The sequence below is a fragment of the Brassica rapa genome, chromosome A05 (genome assembly GCF_000309985.2).
Source record: "Brassica rapa cultivar Chiifu-401-42 chromosome A05, CAAS_Brap_v3.01, whole genome shotgun sequence".
Taxonomy (NCBI): Eukaryota; Viridiplantae; Streptophyta; class Magnoliopsida; order Brassicales; family Brassicaceae; genus Brassica; species Brassica rapa.
In genome coordinates, this window is record NC_024799.2 from 17,973,583 (window position 1) to 17,988,779 (window position 15,197).

The 15,197-nt window shown below is 35.9% G+C and overlaps 2 protein-coding genes and 1 pseudogene across 2 annotated transcripts; 2 read left to right on the forward strand and 1 right to left on the reverse strand.

Moving 5' to 3' along the window:
* The first annotated feature begins 139 nt into the window (after positions 1-139).
* On the forward strand, positions 140-5,766 carry LOC117134010 (annotated as a pseudogene).
* A 3,261-nt stretch (positions 5,767-9,027) lies between these two features.
* Positions 9,028-12,112, reverse strand: LOC103868997 (uncharacterized protein At4g04775-like). The gene is made up of 3 exons (XM_033291406.1): positions 11,997-12,112; positions 11,033-11,533; positions 9,028-10,954 (listed from the first exon to the last, which is right to left on the reverse strand). Exons 2-3 carry the CDS (start codon positions 11,521-11,523, stop codon positions 10,873-10,875), a joined length of 573 nt encoding a protein of 190 aa, XP_033147297.1. The 5' UTR covers positions 11,524-11,533; positions 11,997-12,112; the 3' UTR covers positions 9,028-10,872.
* Positions 12,113-12,484: 372 nt separating this feature from the next.
* LOC103868948 (pentatricopeptide repeat-containing protein At3g23020) lies at positions 12,485-15,190 on the forward strand. Its single transcript, XM_009146995.3, has one exon. The coding sequence runs from the start codon at positions 12,547-12,549 to the stop codon at positions 15,100-15,102; it is 2,556 nt and encodes an 851-aa protein (XP_009145243.1). The 5' UTR covers positions 12,485-12,546; the 3' UTR covers positions 15,103-15,190.
* Positions 15,191-15,197: the final 7 nt, after the last annotated feature.

The following is a 15,197-nucleotide window of genomic DNA, read 5'->3' on the forward strand; positions in this document are numbered from 1 at the left end:
TTCTTACACACCATCCTCACATTACAATTTTTCTAGATATGTTAGGAAGTAAGACAATATATACATTCTGGTCATATATAAACAAAATCGCTCGAAAGGATAAAAACTGACACCGTATGGGAAACTAAAGTATAAAATCTCTTCAATGAACCTAAAGTATTGTGACTGGCTTATAATAGTGGCGCCAATAAAATTACATTTTGTGATTCGCAACACATTTCTCCGATACTTTCTGCAATAGAAACAATGAAGTGTTAAAGATCTCAAGGATTACGAGATCATCTTTAATATATTTATTTGTAGATATTAGAAAGTTAATTGTTGTGTATAGAGTACATGAAGTAATTTAGTAATCTTGTATTAGGTGTGATCTTTGAAGATTCACTGATGCACATCTGAGGAAGTTATCAAGAGAAGTTTAGATCATCAGAGTGCTGTAATCAGCAGAAACAGTCTCACTAAGACTTATATTCGCGGTTGTTTGATTGGTTAGTGGCTGCTTCAACGAGGCTTTTTGTCATGACAACCAGATGTGATTTTCAAGATTTGAATCTCAGTTGATATCTCTAGCTGTTTGCAGGTTGGTAGAAAAGATTAACGTCTCAATTTGACAAGATGCGAATTCTAGATTCGAGCACTCAAAAATCAAATAGGTAGGCAATGTCCGCACTAAAAGCATTTTGTGTGTTTCCTATGTTAATAACACAACTTTTGCAGCTTCGAACACTTCTTTACTAATTTCACAAACAAGAAGTTGCAACAACATGTCAACAAGAAGTTACTAATTTCAGGTAACGCCCACTGTGGTGTTCGAACCAACGAACACAAAGATCAAGAGCAAGGCTTTCTATTACTGGGTTAGAAATAAAAATTACTAGCAAGTCTTATTCAAAATAACATGAAGAAATAGCATGAAATGTCGACTATGCAAGAAAACAATTAAGTATCTCTTTCATTCTTTTTGTGTGGTTGGTTAACTTGCACTAAACTTGGAAGATAAGAAGAGAACACATGTGGAGGATAAAACATACCCACACCAAATCCACACACTAGCTTCCTCCTCCAGTCTTTACGAGATTCTCCAAGTCTCACAGATTTGAACCATTTTTCTCCAATGATGTATGCTGTTTTTAGGTATTGGTTGAGCCGCGAAATGCTCTTCCCTAACACAGGACATAGTCATAGTCACGGAATATCCATAAGTGTAAGAATGAAACGAAAGAGGCAGCAACTGTCCAAATCTCTTTCTTGTAAAATCAAAACAAATTAAAAACCAAGCTACTTCACTATGTCGTATTCTTACATCCTTCACAACAAAGTAAGCATTTCCCTTCAAAAACACGCCGCATTGGTGATGTGGAATACTCCAGTCACGAGTTATACTAATAACCCTCCATGAATCGGAGCTAAAATCGTGGATCTCAAAAACAGCTTGCTGACAGTAAAAAATTTCAACATCTTATGGTTACCTTTGCTGTCGTATCCAAGTGCATACTTGTCAGTGGTTTTGAAGTTTCGTATAGGTTCGATCCACCTTGTTTATCCAAAATACGGATTCCACGCCATGACCTTCTCATTCTCATGGTATTTAGTGACGCATAACACTAAACCGTCGCAGTGAAACACCACAGATATCTCGTTGTGATTAAGTCTTTATATTTCCTTTACAGATATATCGACCATGCCGTTAGGGATTCCTTGGAGATCGAACCTCACTGAGCAAAGCTTATAATCCATTGTCATGAATCCTAGAAAAGGCTTTCTTGCTACTGCTTTACCAAAAATCAAGTATATGAATAACTTATCCCATGATTTACAATCACAAAACTCACTTCCCCCCAGCTTACCCATTTAAATGAATTAAGTCAAATTGTGAATCTTCTAAAGCCACAAAAGCGTAAACTTGCAGGAACATAACATGTTGTTACGTTGGTGTTAAAGAATCAGTTATATTGGAAGCTTGAATCACGTCGAGGTTGACAATTGGATTATATGGCATTTTGGGTTTAATGGCCGGTTAAATATTACTCAATGGTTTACGGTTATTGAAAACCAGTTATCAGTTGTAACTATCATTGCCTAATATAAAAGCAAGGCGCGTGAGTTGTATTAGATATAAGAGAAAGATAGATTATACAAGGGTTACAAACTTTAGGTCACGGCCGTTGTGATCTTGGAAGAGTTTAGTAATTTGCCTTATTAGGCCCCAGAGACGTAGTCACATCGGTGAATTCTAATATAAAAGCAAGGCGCATGAGTTGTATTAGATATAAGAGAAAGATAGATTGTACAAGGGTTACAAACTTTAGGTCACGGCCGTTGTGATCTTGGAAGAGTTTAGTAATTTGCCTTATTAGGCCCCAGAGACGTAGTCACATCGGTGAATTCTGGGTAATCAATTAATCTTTGTATGTGCTCCTATTCTCATTTTGTTTCTCTTTCATTCCTTGCGTATTTGTGTTCATGAGTGTTTTTCCGCGAGAGATTCATGTCAAGAATTGTGCCACGTCGGTTTTGAGGTTGAACAGTTTTTGTGGTTCATAGCGAACATAAAAACGAACTTAAAACCTAACAAGTAATATCAGAGCTCAAGGTTGTTGAATCAAGGTTGCTAAAGTTAGGGGCTGTTGAATCAATGGCGAACACACAGATCGAGGTAGAGAGGTTCGATGGCAAAGGATATTTCTCCTTGTGGAAGAAGCGTATGCTTGCTCATCTTTCAGTCTTGGGGTTGAAGGATGTGTTGTTGGAGCAGACATCAATTCCGAAGTCTGTGATTAAGACAGATAAGGGTGAAGATGTGTTTAAGGAGAGGCTGCAGAGGGAAGAGTCAGAGAGGTTGCAGAGATATGAGAAAGCGATGAATCTTATCATCTTTAACGTTGGCGATCACGTACTGCAAAAGATCGAGGCGTTTACTGACGCTACATCGACTTGGTCAACGTTGGAAAGGTTTTATCTCTCTAAATCTTTACCGAACATGATACACATGCAGCATAAAATATTCTATACGCTTAAGATGAAGGAATCTCAGTCGATAGATGAAAACATTGACGAATTCTTGAAGATAGTTTCAAATCTTTCAAGTGTGAATGTGCATGTATCTGAGGAAGTTCAGGCAATTCTCCTGATGAATCACTTCCAAGTCAGTATAGTTACTTGAAGAAAAACTCAAGTATGGAAGGGAAACATTGTCCCTTGAGGAAGTCACGAGTGCTGCTAGGTCGAAGGAGCTAGAAATTAAGGAGTCGAAAGACTACAACTCTGATTCGTTGCAGCGGAACGGTGAAGGTTACTTTGCTTGTGGCAGATCTGATAAGAGAGACAAGCCGAGTAGAAGTGGTAGGAAGGACAAAGGAAGATCGAGATCTGGCTCAGGTTGTAGAATTAAGTGCTGGTTCTGCAATAAAGAGGGGCATATGAGGAAGGATTTTTATGCTCGTAGAAGAAGTATGATGATGATGAACGTGGAGAAGCTGATGTTGTAGTGGATCAAAAGGATGATGCATTGTCCGTATCTGACAATAGGCATGGGGATGAATGAATTCTCGATTCTGGTTGCTCCTATCACATGACATCAAGAAGAGATTGGTTTGATCAGTTTCAGGAGCTCAATACAGGACAAGTGTTGTTGGGATAAACAACGTTGTAGCAGTTCAGAGAATATGAACGATAAATGTGAAGGCCTATGGAGGAATTGTTAAGGTCCTCACTAGTTTTTTAAGTTTTTTTTACTTTTGATGTCAAAAAAAAAATGTAAATGCATCAATTTTACCTATTGATACAGTGTTTTAATTTCATTTTTAGATGTCCTGAGATAAATACTAAATTTAAACAAATAAAATGGTGGTGCATTTTGCAAGCTAATAAGATGAAACAATTCTCTATTCGTTTTGCATTCTGTTCTCTTTAGAGTCTGCCATGGTTAGAGCTTTTCTTCAGGTTTTCAAGACTCTATCGCAAAATTTTATTACAACTGTTTAAAAGCTGAAGTATTATAATACCAATTATTTTTGGTTTCTATGTTTTTTTTTAATCTTTTTTTGCTGTGTTACCTATTTTATATAAGTCTAACAATTTATTTAATTACATATCGTACACCTCGACTTTTTATTTTTCAAATGATATATAATGGTGGTGCATTTGGCAGATGAGAGTTGCTTGACCAAGGAGTATTTAGACACGAAAATAGATTGGATACCATCGATGAGGAATCTACGACAAAAAGACATTCCTGCTGTCATTCATACGACTAATCCTGATGATATCAACTTCATGCTCCATGAAACCGACCGAGCTAAACGAGCTTATGCTATCATTCTCAACACATTTGATGATCACGAAAATGACGTCATCTAATCCATGCAATGTAATTTACCTACTGTTTACTCTATTGGACCGCTTCATCTACTAGTGGAAAAAGAGATTGATCAGGATAGTGAGATAGGACGGATTGGATTAAATTTGTGGAGAGAGGAGACAGTGTGTTTGGACTGGCTCACTACCAAATCTCGGGGCAGTGTAGTTTATGTCAACTTTGGGAGCATAACTGTGATGAGCGCGGAACAGCTTGTGGAGTTCGCTTGGGGTTTGGCGGCAATGGAGAAAGATTTTTTTGGGTCATCCGGCCGGATCTAGTAGCCGGGGATGTGGCAATGGTTCCACCTGAGTTTTTGGCCAAGACAGCGGACCGGAGGATGTTGGTTAGTTGGTGTCCTCAAGAGAAATTCATGTCTCATCCAGCGATCGGAGGGTTTCTAACACATTGTGGATGGAACTTAATACTGGAAAGTATTTGCGCCGGAGTTCATATGGCGTGTTGGCCATTTTTTACGGAACATCAATTGAATTGTAAGTTTTATTGTGACGAGTGGGAGATTGGAATTGAGATCAGCGCAGATGTAAAGAGAAAGGAGGTTCAAGCGGTGATTAGAGAGTTAATGGATGGAGAAAAAGGAAAGAAAATGAAAAGCAAGGTGAAAGAGTGGCAGCACTTGGCGAAGGAAGCAATGGAAGATAAACATGGTTCGTCTAAATTGAATTTTGAATTGGTTGTTAACAAGCTTCTTGTACGGGAGGAGGAGATTATGTTGGGAAAGTAATTTATGGAGTACAAATTTGTTACATTATGAAAAATAAATTGTGTTGTATGTTCTTGTCTTTTTGATGTTTCGTTTTACTATGTTCTTGTCTGAGTTAATTATGTAAAAATCCAAATATACTTAATCCAAAAAATCAGAAAATAAAAATAATATAAAAATCTACATAAAAATAGTTTAATTTAAATATTTAGATGGAGAAAAAATATATTCAGTATTTTGAACATATTTTGTTATTTTAGATATTTTCATATTAATGAATATCTAATAGATATAAAGTTTAAAATAACTAATATATTTAAGTATATAATTATGTTTTAGATATTTTTGGTTTCTAAAATATTTCAGTTTGGATCGGATTCGGTTCTGGTTATCCGTATACTAAATTTTAGATCTATTTGAGTACAGTTAGTTTGTGTTTAGTATTACTTTTAAATCAAGTTTGGTTTGGTTTTTCGGATCCAAATATTTTACCCACACTTACTTCCTTCTACAAATATAAAGAAAAATAAATAAATGTAAAACTAATATGTTAGGCTTATTTTACATACATAATTATTGGACCATACTTTAAGAATACCAATAAAAATGGTTGGGTGCCGTGTCAATATTGTTGGACATGTTATAAAGTTTACGTAAATTATAACCAATAATGCGTACTTTTTTATAATTTGTTTTGGCAAATATGATAAAATTACGATACAATCGAGTGAAATAGGCTAGAGTTGCGTCAAAAATAATGTGATTTTTTCACTCGATATATGAGTTCTGTTTTTCAATCGATTTCGCGAATTTTCTTTTATTTTAAAGCTTTTATGATTTCAATTGTTTTCTAACAATCTGATTATGTTTTCAATTAATGGTTTGATATAAAAACTCTGTAAAAAACAATACTTAGCTAAACTAAAGATTCAACTTTGTGTGTGGTGTTTTTCAATTTAGTTTCCTTAATTTATAATCAATCACAATTATTTGTTGCTTTTGTATGCATAAACCTCAACCATGGCCAAGTTCGGCAAGATATGAAACTATCAATTTTTAAAAACATTCTCATTCCGGCATTTTAGTTGATGTGAATCTTAATGATTTTGTAATTTATTTATTTCAGCAATGATTTTATTCAATACTTGTCCGGAGAGAATTAAAAATGAGCTGATTAAAAAAATAGTGTGTGAACACATTAAAATTGTATGCGATGGAGTTAAGAAAATTAGTGTGTAAACACATTAATTGTGAAATGACTAACTTTGAGACTAACACATAAGCATTCTAAAGTTGAAATGATTGTGAGGCTAACACATGTCAATGTGTGTGTGAACACATTTATTGTACATGTTTCTTTTTTTAATATATAAGAGATGTAATTTCTATTTGCATTTATATTTGGGCAAATCTCTCAAATAGCATTTTTAAGTTTTTGTCACAAAAATAGCCCTAAAAAGAATAGAAAAATGACCAAAATAGCCTTTTTTATTTTGAAAATTTTAATATTTATTTTTATTTTATTAAATTTGAGATCCGATCTCCAAAACTCCACCCCTTAATTCTAAACCCTAAGTCTAACTTATTTAACCCTAGGGTAAAAATGTAATAAAACTTATTTTGGTGACTATTTTGTGACAAAAACTTAAAAAAAATGATATCCTAAGGAATTTATCTTTATATTTTTAGATTAATTTTAAAAATTTTGAATAACTATTTCTTTTTAAACATTTAAAATGAATTCTAGAGACTTATAAATTGTGTATCATCTATTCTATTAAAACAGCAGTGTGACCAATTGATAAAAGTAGGGTCCAACTAATTTTTTAAAAATTGATTATTTTATAACTGTATTACTTTAATTAAATGAAGAACCACGTTCTGTTTCTCGCAAAGTTGATCGGTTACATTTCACTCTACATAAAGCAGTTGTATTTATGGAGCTTGTGATCGATCTTATTTCATAGGAGTAATAATACCTTCGGCCCTCCATGTCGGATGAAGTGTTCGATGGTGAATATGATTTGAGATGTGTTTAGAGATGAAAGAAGGAGGCAAACCTATGAGATGATGGCTGAACTGATCTGTTAAGGGATTTCTAAAGTAGTTTGTTGAGGATTTTGGCGATTTTGATGGATTAGCCTAAAAAACCTTTTGGATTACAGTGAAATCGTCACTGGTGGTGCTGCGCTGAAACCAGAACCAGACGGCATATGTTCATCGGCTTATCTTCTTTACTTCCACGTGTAAGTGTAACACACGTGTTTTAAAAAACTTCTGTTTATCTTTTTGTTGTGCAAATTAGAGATAGGTTAATGGGTTTGCTTTGCTGTAAAACTTAAAGACATGGGCTTCAAAAACAAAGCTTTTGTAGACTTTTACTAATTTGGACTTTAATGCAATGACCGACCAAATTACTATTATTAATACATATATATAAATTTCGATAATATGAGAATTGAGAACGACCATGTTACTAACATTAGAAATAAATTCAGACAATATTACTAAAGTTTTTATAAATATAGAAATATACCAAAAAATTTTAAAATATGATAATTAAATTTATAATTAAAAATAAAAATAAAAATGCAAACTTATAATAAGTTGTTAAAAATGAAAATAGACTAATAATACTTTCTTATTAATAAAAAAATTTGAAAATAGTTTTCATTTTAAAATAATATAATTATTTTTTTAAAATCTGTAACGTCACAAATTTACTCAATTTTATGTAAATTTTAGTTTAATAAAATAGACGTAATATTAAAAATATAGAAAAACTTAATCAATTTTTTAAAGAAATACTATCAAATTTTCGGGATTTTATCGGATCAATCGGCATCCAACTACGGGTTAACATGGGAATTTTGAATTTCTACAAAATTTTATCAGATTTTTAATAAACAAATTTTTCAAAAATATGAACTAGATTATATACGGATCACCGGATTTACCAGTTCAATCATAGGTCTAGGTCTATTAAATTAGGATCATGACCGATTTTTAGTTTTAATTTTATTTTGAGAAATTGAATTTTTATATTTGTCTTTTTATAATCTATTAAAACAAAATCATAACTTATAGATAAATGTTATGTCCAACTATGTATTTTCTTTATTTTAGGGACTTTATTATTCTCTTTGATTTTATTGAACATTAACATGTTTAATATAATTACAAATAAAAACACAATTATAAAAATTAAATTTTTAAAAATAAATTTTTAAACAAAAAATGTGTATGCGTCTGAAAGGGCAGGTAAGAATCTATGGCACAAATTTATAGTTTAACAATTTAATAAATTTCTTACAATTATCAAAATACTTTACTAATCATTTTTAAAAAACATTACGCAAATATGATCACAGATAAAAACACAAATATGATTACAAAAAAATACGTATATGATACAAGGAAAGACACAAATACATACTTATGAAACTTGATTTATATAATATACTTACAAAAATTATATATTCTATTAAATTCATATCATACAAAAATATGATTATATAAACACACAAACATATAAATTATATTAGGCAATAATTTTTAAAAGCAAAAAAATATACCCGTCCTCTCAAGGACGGGTCAATATCTAGTTTTTCATTAAGATTACTGATTGTGGATTTTCATTTAGTTTGATTCTTATATAAATTGGCATGCATTAATCAAATGCTTGGGTTTATTGCTGACTTATTAGTGGAACACTTCTTTATATGCCCGAGGCATGGGTCATACTTATAGAATAGCAGTATCACATAGCTTTATGAGGTTCTTTAGGTTACAATAATGAAATGTCAGCAGTATATAGTAAATAAAACAAATTAAGGACCTCCTTTGTAAACATAGAAAACTTCAGCGGAGCACAGTTAATCTCCTTCCCAATAAGAGCATCTACAATGGTGATACCCATTGTGGACTCCTTAGGATTAGATTAGTATTATTATTATTTTATTTTTTTTGAATAGTTAAGGACTCTTGTGAAAAATGTGTATACAATGGTGATCCCAAAATTAGAATCCTTAGAAATAAAAAATGTATTTTTTTTTTGTTTAGTGAAATATAATTTTTATATATTGGATGATTAAATAGAATAACTTAACATAAAATACAATAAATAAACATAAAAAACAATAATTAAACATAAAAATACAACAATTAAAGATAAAAACCATAATTTTACATAAAGATAGAAAAATTCCTAAATAAAAACATGATTAAATATGAAGATTACACATAAGAGTTTATAAGATGATTAAATATTAAAATACAACATGATTATGAATCACCACCTAACGAAGACTCACTACTCTTTCTGCTCAAGTATTTGCTCAGTATTTCAGAGCACTCTTTTCTTTCCGGACATACACACATCAATGGAGTAGTTTTCCCATCTCCAACCACATTGAACACAAATAAGTCTCCTATCTCACATCTGTTATCGAGACAGAACTTTCTCCAGCCTCTTGTGATGTAATACTTGCCGCCAGATTCGCTAAATCGCAAACTCACATTCCATGAATTTCCTTCTTTGTTCACCAGTATCGTCTCTTGGCATTGTTTGTGCAAAGGAGTAGAACTCGTAGCTCCCACAGGAAGATGCTGCAAACAAATAACGTAAAAACACATAATAGATTAAACCATTTATTTTACTAACTAAATTGACTCACAAGTTTGTATTCATTTAGATTTGAAGCAGTGACCTCAGCCAAAAAACAGTAGTCAAATGAGAAAAAAGACATTGCCCCGGTTCGTCCTGAAATATAAGAAACAATTTTCCACAAAAACATCTCACAAAATTAATCCTTAAGAATATTATAGTATTTTTTTTATAAATTGAAATTGAAATTTTATTAATTGCATGATACAAAAAAAGATACAATGATAAATATAAAGAAATCAAGAAACACTAATTATTAATCTCCACCACTTGTTTGCGCTTCTCCTTCCCACCATCTTTAACCATATAGGTGGTGCACCATTTCTGGTCATGCCTCAGCTCCCTCCACGCATGTTCGAGGCTGAACTTGTGCTCATAAATGTTGAAGAATGAGTCGAGGGCAGCTTTCATCACATCGTCTTCATTCTGACCACTTCTCTGCCCCCTCAACGCCGCCTCATAGCATCCAACGAACTTACAGACCTGCTCGTTAATCCTATCCCACCGCTGCTTCGCTGGACCAAGCTCTCTAGGTACTGTCCCAACCAGTTGAGGGTTTGCGTTGTAGTAGTCAACAATTCTCTTTCAAAAACGTTCAGCTTTCTGGTCACAGCTGACAACGGGGTCTTTGCTGGTATTAAGCCAAGCACCAATGAGGATTTTATCCTCATTGGGAGACCATTTCCTCCTCTCTTTGTTAGCAGACTCGACAGTAGGCTGGACAGCAGACTGGACACCAGGTTGGAAAGAAGACTCGACACCAGGGTGGAAAATAAACTCATCAGGACCTTGGGACCCGAACCAAGCTGGTTCGGGTGACTCAAGATCAACTGAAGATTGACTATACATTAGATTAACAAAGCCAGTTGTGGTATTCATGTTTAGATTATAGGTTTCTGTTACTCTATTAGCAACCCAAACCCTTAAGTAACCGATAGAAAGTAAGTTCGCATTTAGTTTCGGAGTTGTTAGGCAGATAGAAAGCAAACAAGCATTTACCACCACTCTAATCATACTAATAAGTTCTACACTAGCTACACTTAAACCTAACAAGTACGATTCTGTCAAATCTAGCATTAAAAACAATTAAAGCATGAAGAGATAAGTTTTTTTTTATTACTGAAACTAGTAAGTAAGCGTGAAACAAGTTACCTGCCAACCCCATCTCGAGTTCTGACACTGATGTTTAAATCCTCCGAAGCTCTTCCTTGAATGACATAAGATAAAACAGTTAAAATTTCAAATTTTAAATCAAAAAATTATCTAACTAAGGTATGAAACTTACCAGCCCATAACGATGACCAGTATTACCAACACCAGTAGACTAACTCCCTTTGCCAAACCATAGTTAACAACTGATTTCTTCTTAGTTAACACACCCACGATCTTCTCAAGCTTAGCCACCTTCTGGTCACTCTCAAAGAATTGATCCTTGACCATCCTAAGTTGTGTCTGCGTTTCACGAAGCTCTTCTTGAATCGCCACATCCCACCATTTCCAGATGTGGGATTCTCCATCGTCAACGTTGTTGCAGGAGAAGTACCTCCTTCCTGGATCTTTACGAGTGTATGAGGTTTCAACAACAAGCACACTACCGCAATAGCATGTCCTCGGGATTCCTTCATCAGCCTCAGGTTCTGGTGGGTACTGATCCGCCTCTGCAATTTTGTAGCTACTATGAGCTTCATCCCCGTAGAGAGCAGCTTCTGCTTCAAGTAAAGAGTTGATGTCGAACTCCTCTGATGAAGGCTGAGTGTAGCTATAGTCTTGTCCCATGTTCGTTGGCCTGCACAAAAAACCAGAAACTATGTTAAGAACACATTCACTAGGGAGTTTAAGAACACATTAACTTAGATATATGATCAACTAAACAGTTTACTAGCTACACATTAAGCTAACAGAAAACCATACAGATACGTTTTGAAACCAGGAAAATATAAGCCACAGGAAACCATACATATACGTTTTGAAACCAAAAATGAATTGAAACCCTAACTACATCGATTGAAACCGAAAACGAAAACGAAAACGAATTGAAACCGAAAACAAGTGATGAGTTTTCCAGCTAACTAAATCGATTGAAACCCTAACTACAAACCAAAAGATCCCCAATTGAAAACGATTTGAAAACGATTTGAAAACAAATTGAAAACCCCAAATTTTTTGAAATCATAAATGGAAGAAATCCCCAAATCGATTCAAAGGAAATACGAAGCATAGAGGGAGACGAGAACAACATAGAAGCTAACCTATTCTTAAATCTACCACAGAATTAGCTTATTTATCTTTGAAGATCGACGATGGAGAGAAATCGAAGATGGAGAGAAATCGCCTTTCGTCGAGAGCTCTGATTTTTTTTTCTCACCTTTGGTCGCGAATGATTTTTTTTTCGACATAACCCAACACAACATCTCGCCGGGCCAACCATCAGACGCCACGTGCAGTAAGGACTTGAACCTTCGAAGCCTTATTTACGGATTGATCCGTATTGATCTGTCTAAAGCTGAGCCTAATTCACAATTTTTTAATTGTAAAAAAGCTAAGGATTTGGGCTACGGACCCGTGACGGACCGCCGTTGTGGTTGGTCTAAGGCAATAAGGGCTTAAAACATTACGAAATTACTAAACTAAACCCAAAGTGTCCTTCTCTCTGTCTCTTTTCAATCGGACAAACGCAACGAGTGCGCGCGAAACTATTATCGGAATTCTACAGAGAAATCACATTCGCCGCAGAAGTAATCACCGTCACGGGTGCAAAAACTGTGGGTGATATAACTAAATGCTCGTTACAGCTGAAAAATGTTGTTGAATCTTCGTCTCGATGGAAGTAGCTTACACGTTATCTGTTCGACCAAAACCTTTCCCATCTCCCCTCTCGATAAAGTCCCATCCTTCAAGAAAGTGAAGCAGAATTACATACCAGGAACCCACGACGGTGGTGACAAGGGACCACCGCAGAGAAGCAACAGACACTGCGGCCGTGGTGGAGGCGTCGGTACTATTTCCCGTGAAGTTATCGCCGGAAAAAACTTACTTATCGTAAACCCAAGTGAGAATCGCGTCGGAAAGTCAAGGATTAATGATGGGTTTGTCGCTAAGAAGGCTAAAGATGCCGGATTTAATGGAAACGGTATGGTTAATAAAGTGCATACCAAGTGTTCGACGAAAGGTCTGAGTTACGGAGGATGCATTCCCGCTATTCTGGAGGCTCTCGATCGTATTGAGAACGTTGGAGATGCGTTGGGTCCGTGGGAGGAGAGGCTTAGCAACAAGGAGAGGACGATTATCTTGAAAGAGCAAGCACGGTGGGAGAGAGCGGTGGAGATTTTCGAGTGGTTTAAGAGCAAAGAATGCTATGAACTGAACGTGATTCATTACAATATCATGCTCAGGATTCTTGGGAAAGCTCGTAAATGGAGGTATGTGCAGAGTCTATGGGAAGAAATGATTACAAAAGGCATCAAACCCATTAACTCAACGTATGGGACTCTCATTGATGTCTATAGCAAAGGCGGGCTTAAAGTACACGCCCTATGTTGGTTAGGGAAGATGAGTAAGATTGGGATGCAGCCTGATGAAGTCACAACGGGTATCGTTCTTCAAATGTATAAAAAGGCAAGAGAGTTTCAGAAAGCAGAGGACTTTTTCAAGAAATGGTCGTGCGGCAAAGACAACAACAAGATGGAACCACACGTTTGCGTGAGCTCTTATACTTACAACACGATGATCGATACGTATGGTAAGTCGGGACAGATCAAAGAGGCTTCAGAGACGTTCAAGAGGATGCTAGAAGAAGGGATTGTGCCAACCACAGTGACTTTCAACACCATGATTCATATGTATGGCAATAACGGCCAGCTTGGAGAAGTGACTTCCTTGATGAAAACGATGAAGCTTCAGTGCTTACCTGATACAAGAACATACAACATTCTCATTTCCCTCCACACGAAGAACAACGATATCGAACGAGCAGGAGCCTACTTCAAGGAAATGAAACACGCTGGTCTTAAACCGGACCCTGTAAGTTACCGAACCCTCCTTTACGCGTTGTCGATAAGACATATGGTTGAGGAAGCTGAGGAGCTTATAGCGGAGATGGATCATAATGATGTCGAGATCGATGAGTACACGCAATCTGCTCTCACTAGAATGTACATAGAAGCGGAGATGATCGAGAAATCATGGTTTTGGTTCCAAAGGTTTCATCTCGCGGGTAGAATGAGCTCTGAAGGCTATTCAGCCAACATTGATGCGTACGGCGAGCGTGGATATCTAAAAGAAGCCGAGAGAGTGTTTATCTGCTGCCAAGAAGTGAACAAGAGAACGGTTATCGAGTACAATGTGATGATCAAAGCGTATGGAATCGGTAAAAGCTGTGAAAAGGCTTGTGAAGTATTCGAGAGCATGATGAGTTATGGCGTCGCACCAGATAAGTGTACATACAACACTCTCGTCCAGATCCTTGCTAGCTCCGACATGCCTCATAAAGCCAGATCGTACCTGGAGAAAATGAGAGAGACGGGCTACGTAAGCGATTGCATACCGTACTGCGCTGTGATATCGAGCTTTGTAAAACTTGGTCAGCTCAATATGGCAGAGGAGGTGTACAAAGAGATGGTTGACTTCAATATAGAGCCTGATGTTGTTGTCTACGGAGTCTTGATCAATGCTTTTGCGGATACTGGAAACGTTCAAGAAGCTATGAGTTATGTAGAAGCGATGGGAAGAGCTGGAATCACAGGAAACTCTGTTATACAGAGTTCTCTGATTAAGCTCTACACTAAAGTCGGGTACTTGAACGAAGCTGAAGCTGTCTACAGAGAGCTTCTTGAATCGTGTAACACAGGGCAGTATCCAGACGTATACACATCGAACTGTATGATCAACCTCTACAGCGAAAGATCGATGGTGAGGAAAGCAGAAGCGATATTCGAGAGCATGAAACAGAGAGGAGAAGCAAACGAGTTCACATTCGCAATGATGCTATGCATGTACAAGAAGAACGCTAGGTTTGAAGAAGCCACTCAGGTAGCGAAACAGATGAGAGAGATGAAGATTCTCAGTGATCCTTTGAGTTACAACAGCGTTCTTGGGTTATACGCTTTGGACGGGAGGTTTAAAGAAGCTGTTGAGACTTTCAAAGAGATGGTTTCGTCGGGAGTTAGACCAGATGACTCGACGTTTAAGTCGCTTGGGACCATTCTGATCAAACTCGGCTTGTCGAAGAAAGCTGTCCTTAGGATTGAAGATGTGAGGAAACAAGAGATGAAGAGAGGTTTGGAGTTATGGATCTCGACTCTCTCTTCTCTTGTTGGGATTCAGAGCAATACTGAAGATTGTGATGATGAGCTTTAGAGTTTAGTTTTGGTAGATTGTTGTGCCTATGTATATCTGTTTACATGTCAACCTGCAACTACAACTAATCACAAGTTATAGTTTGTTGTTCGCGC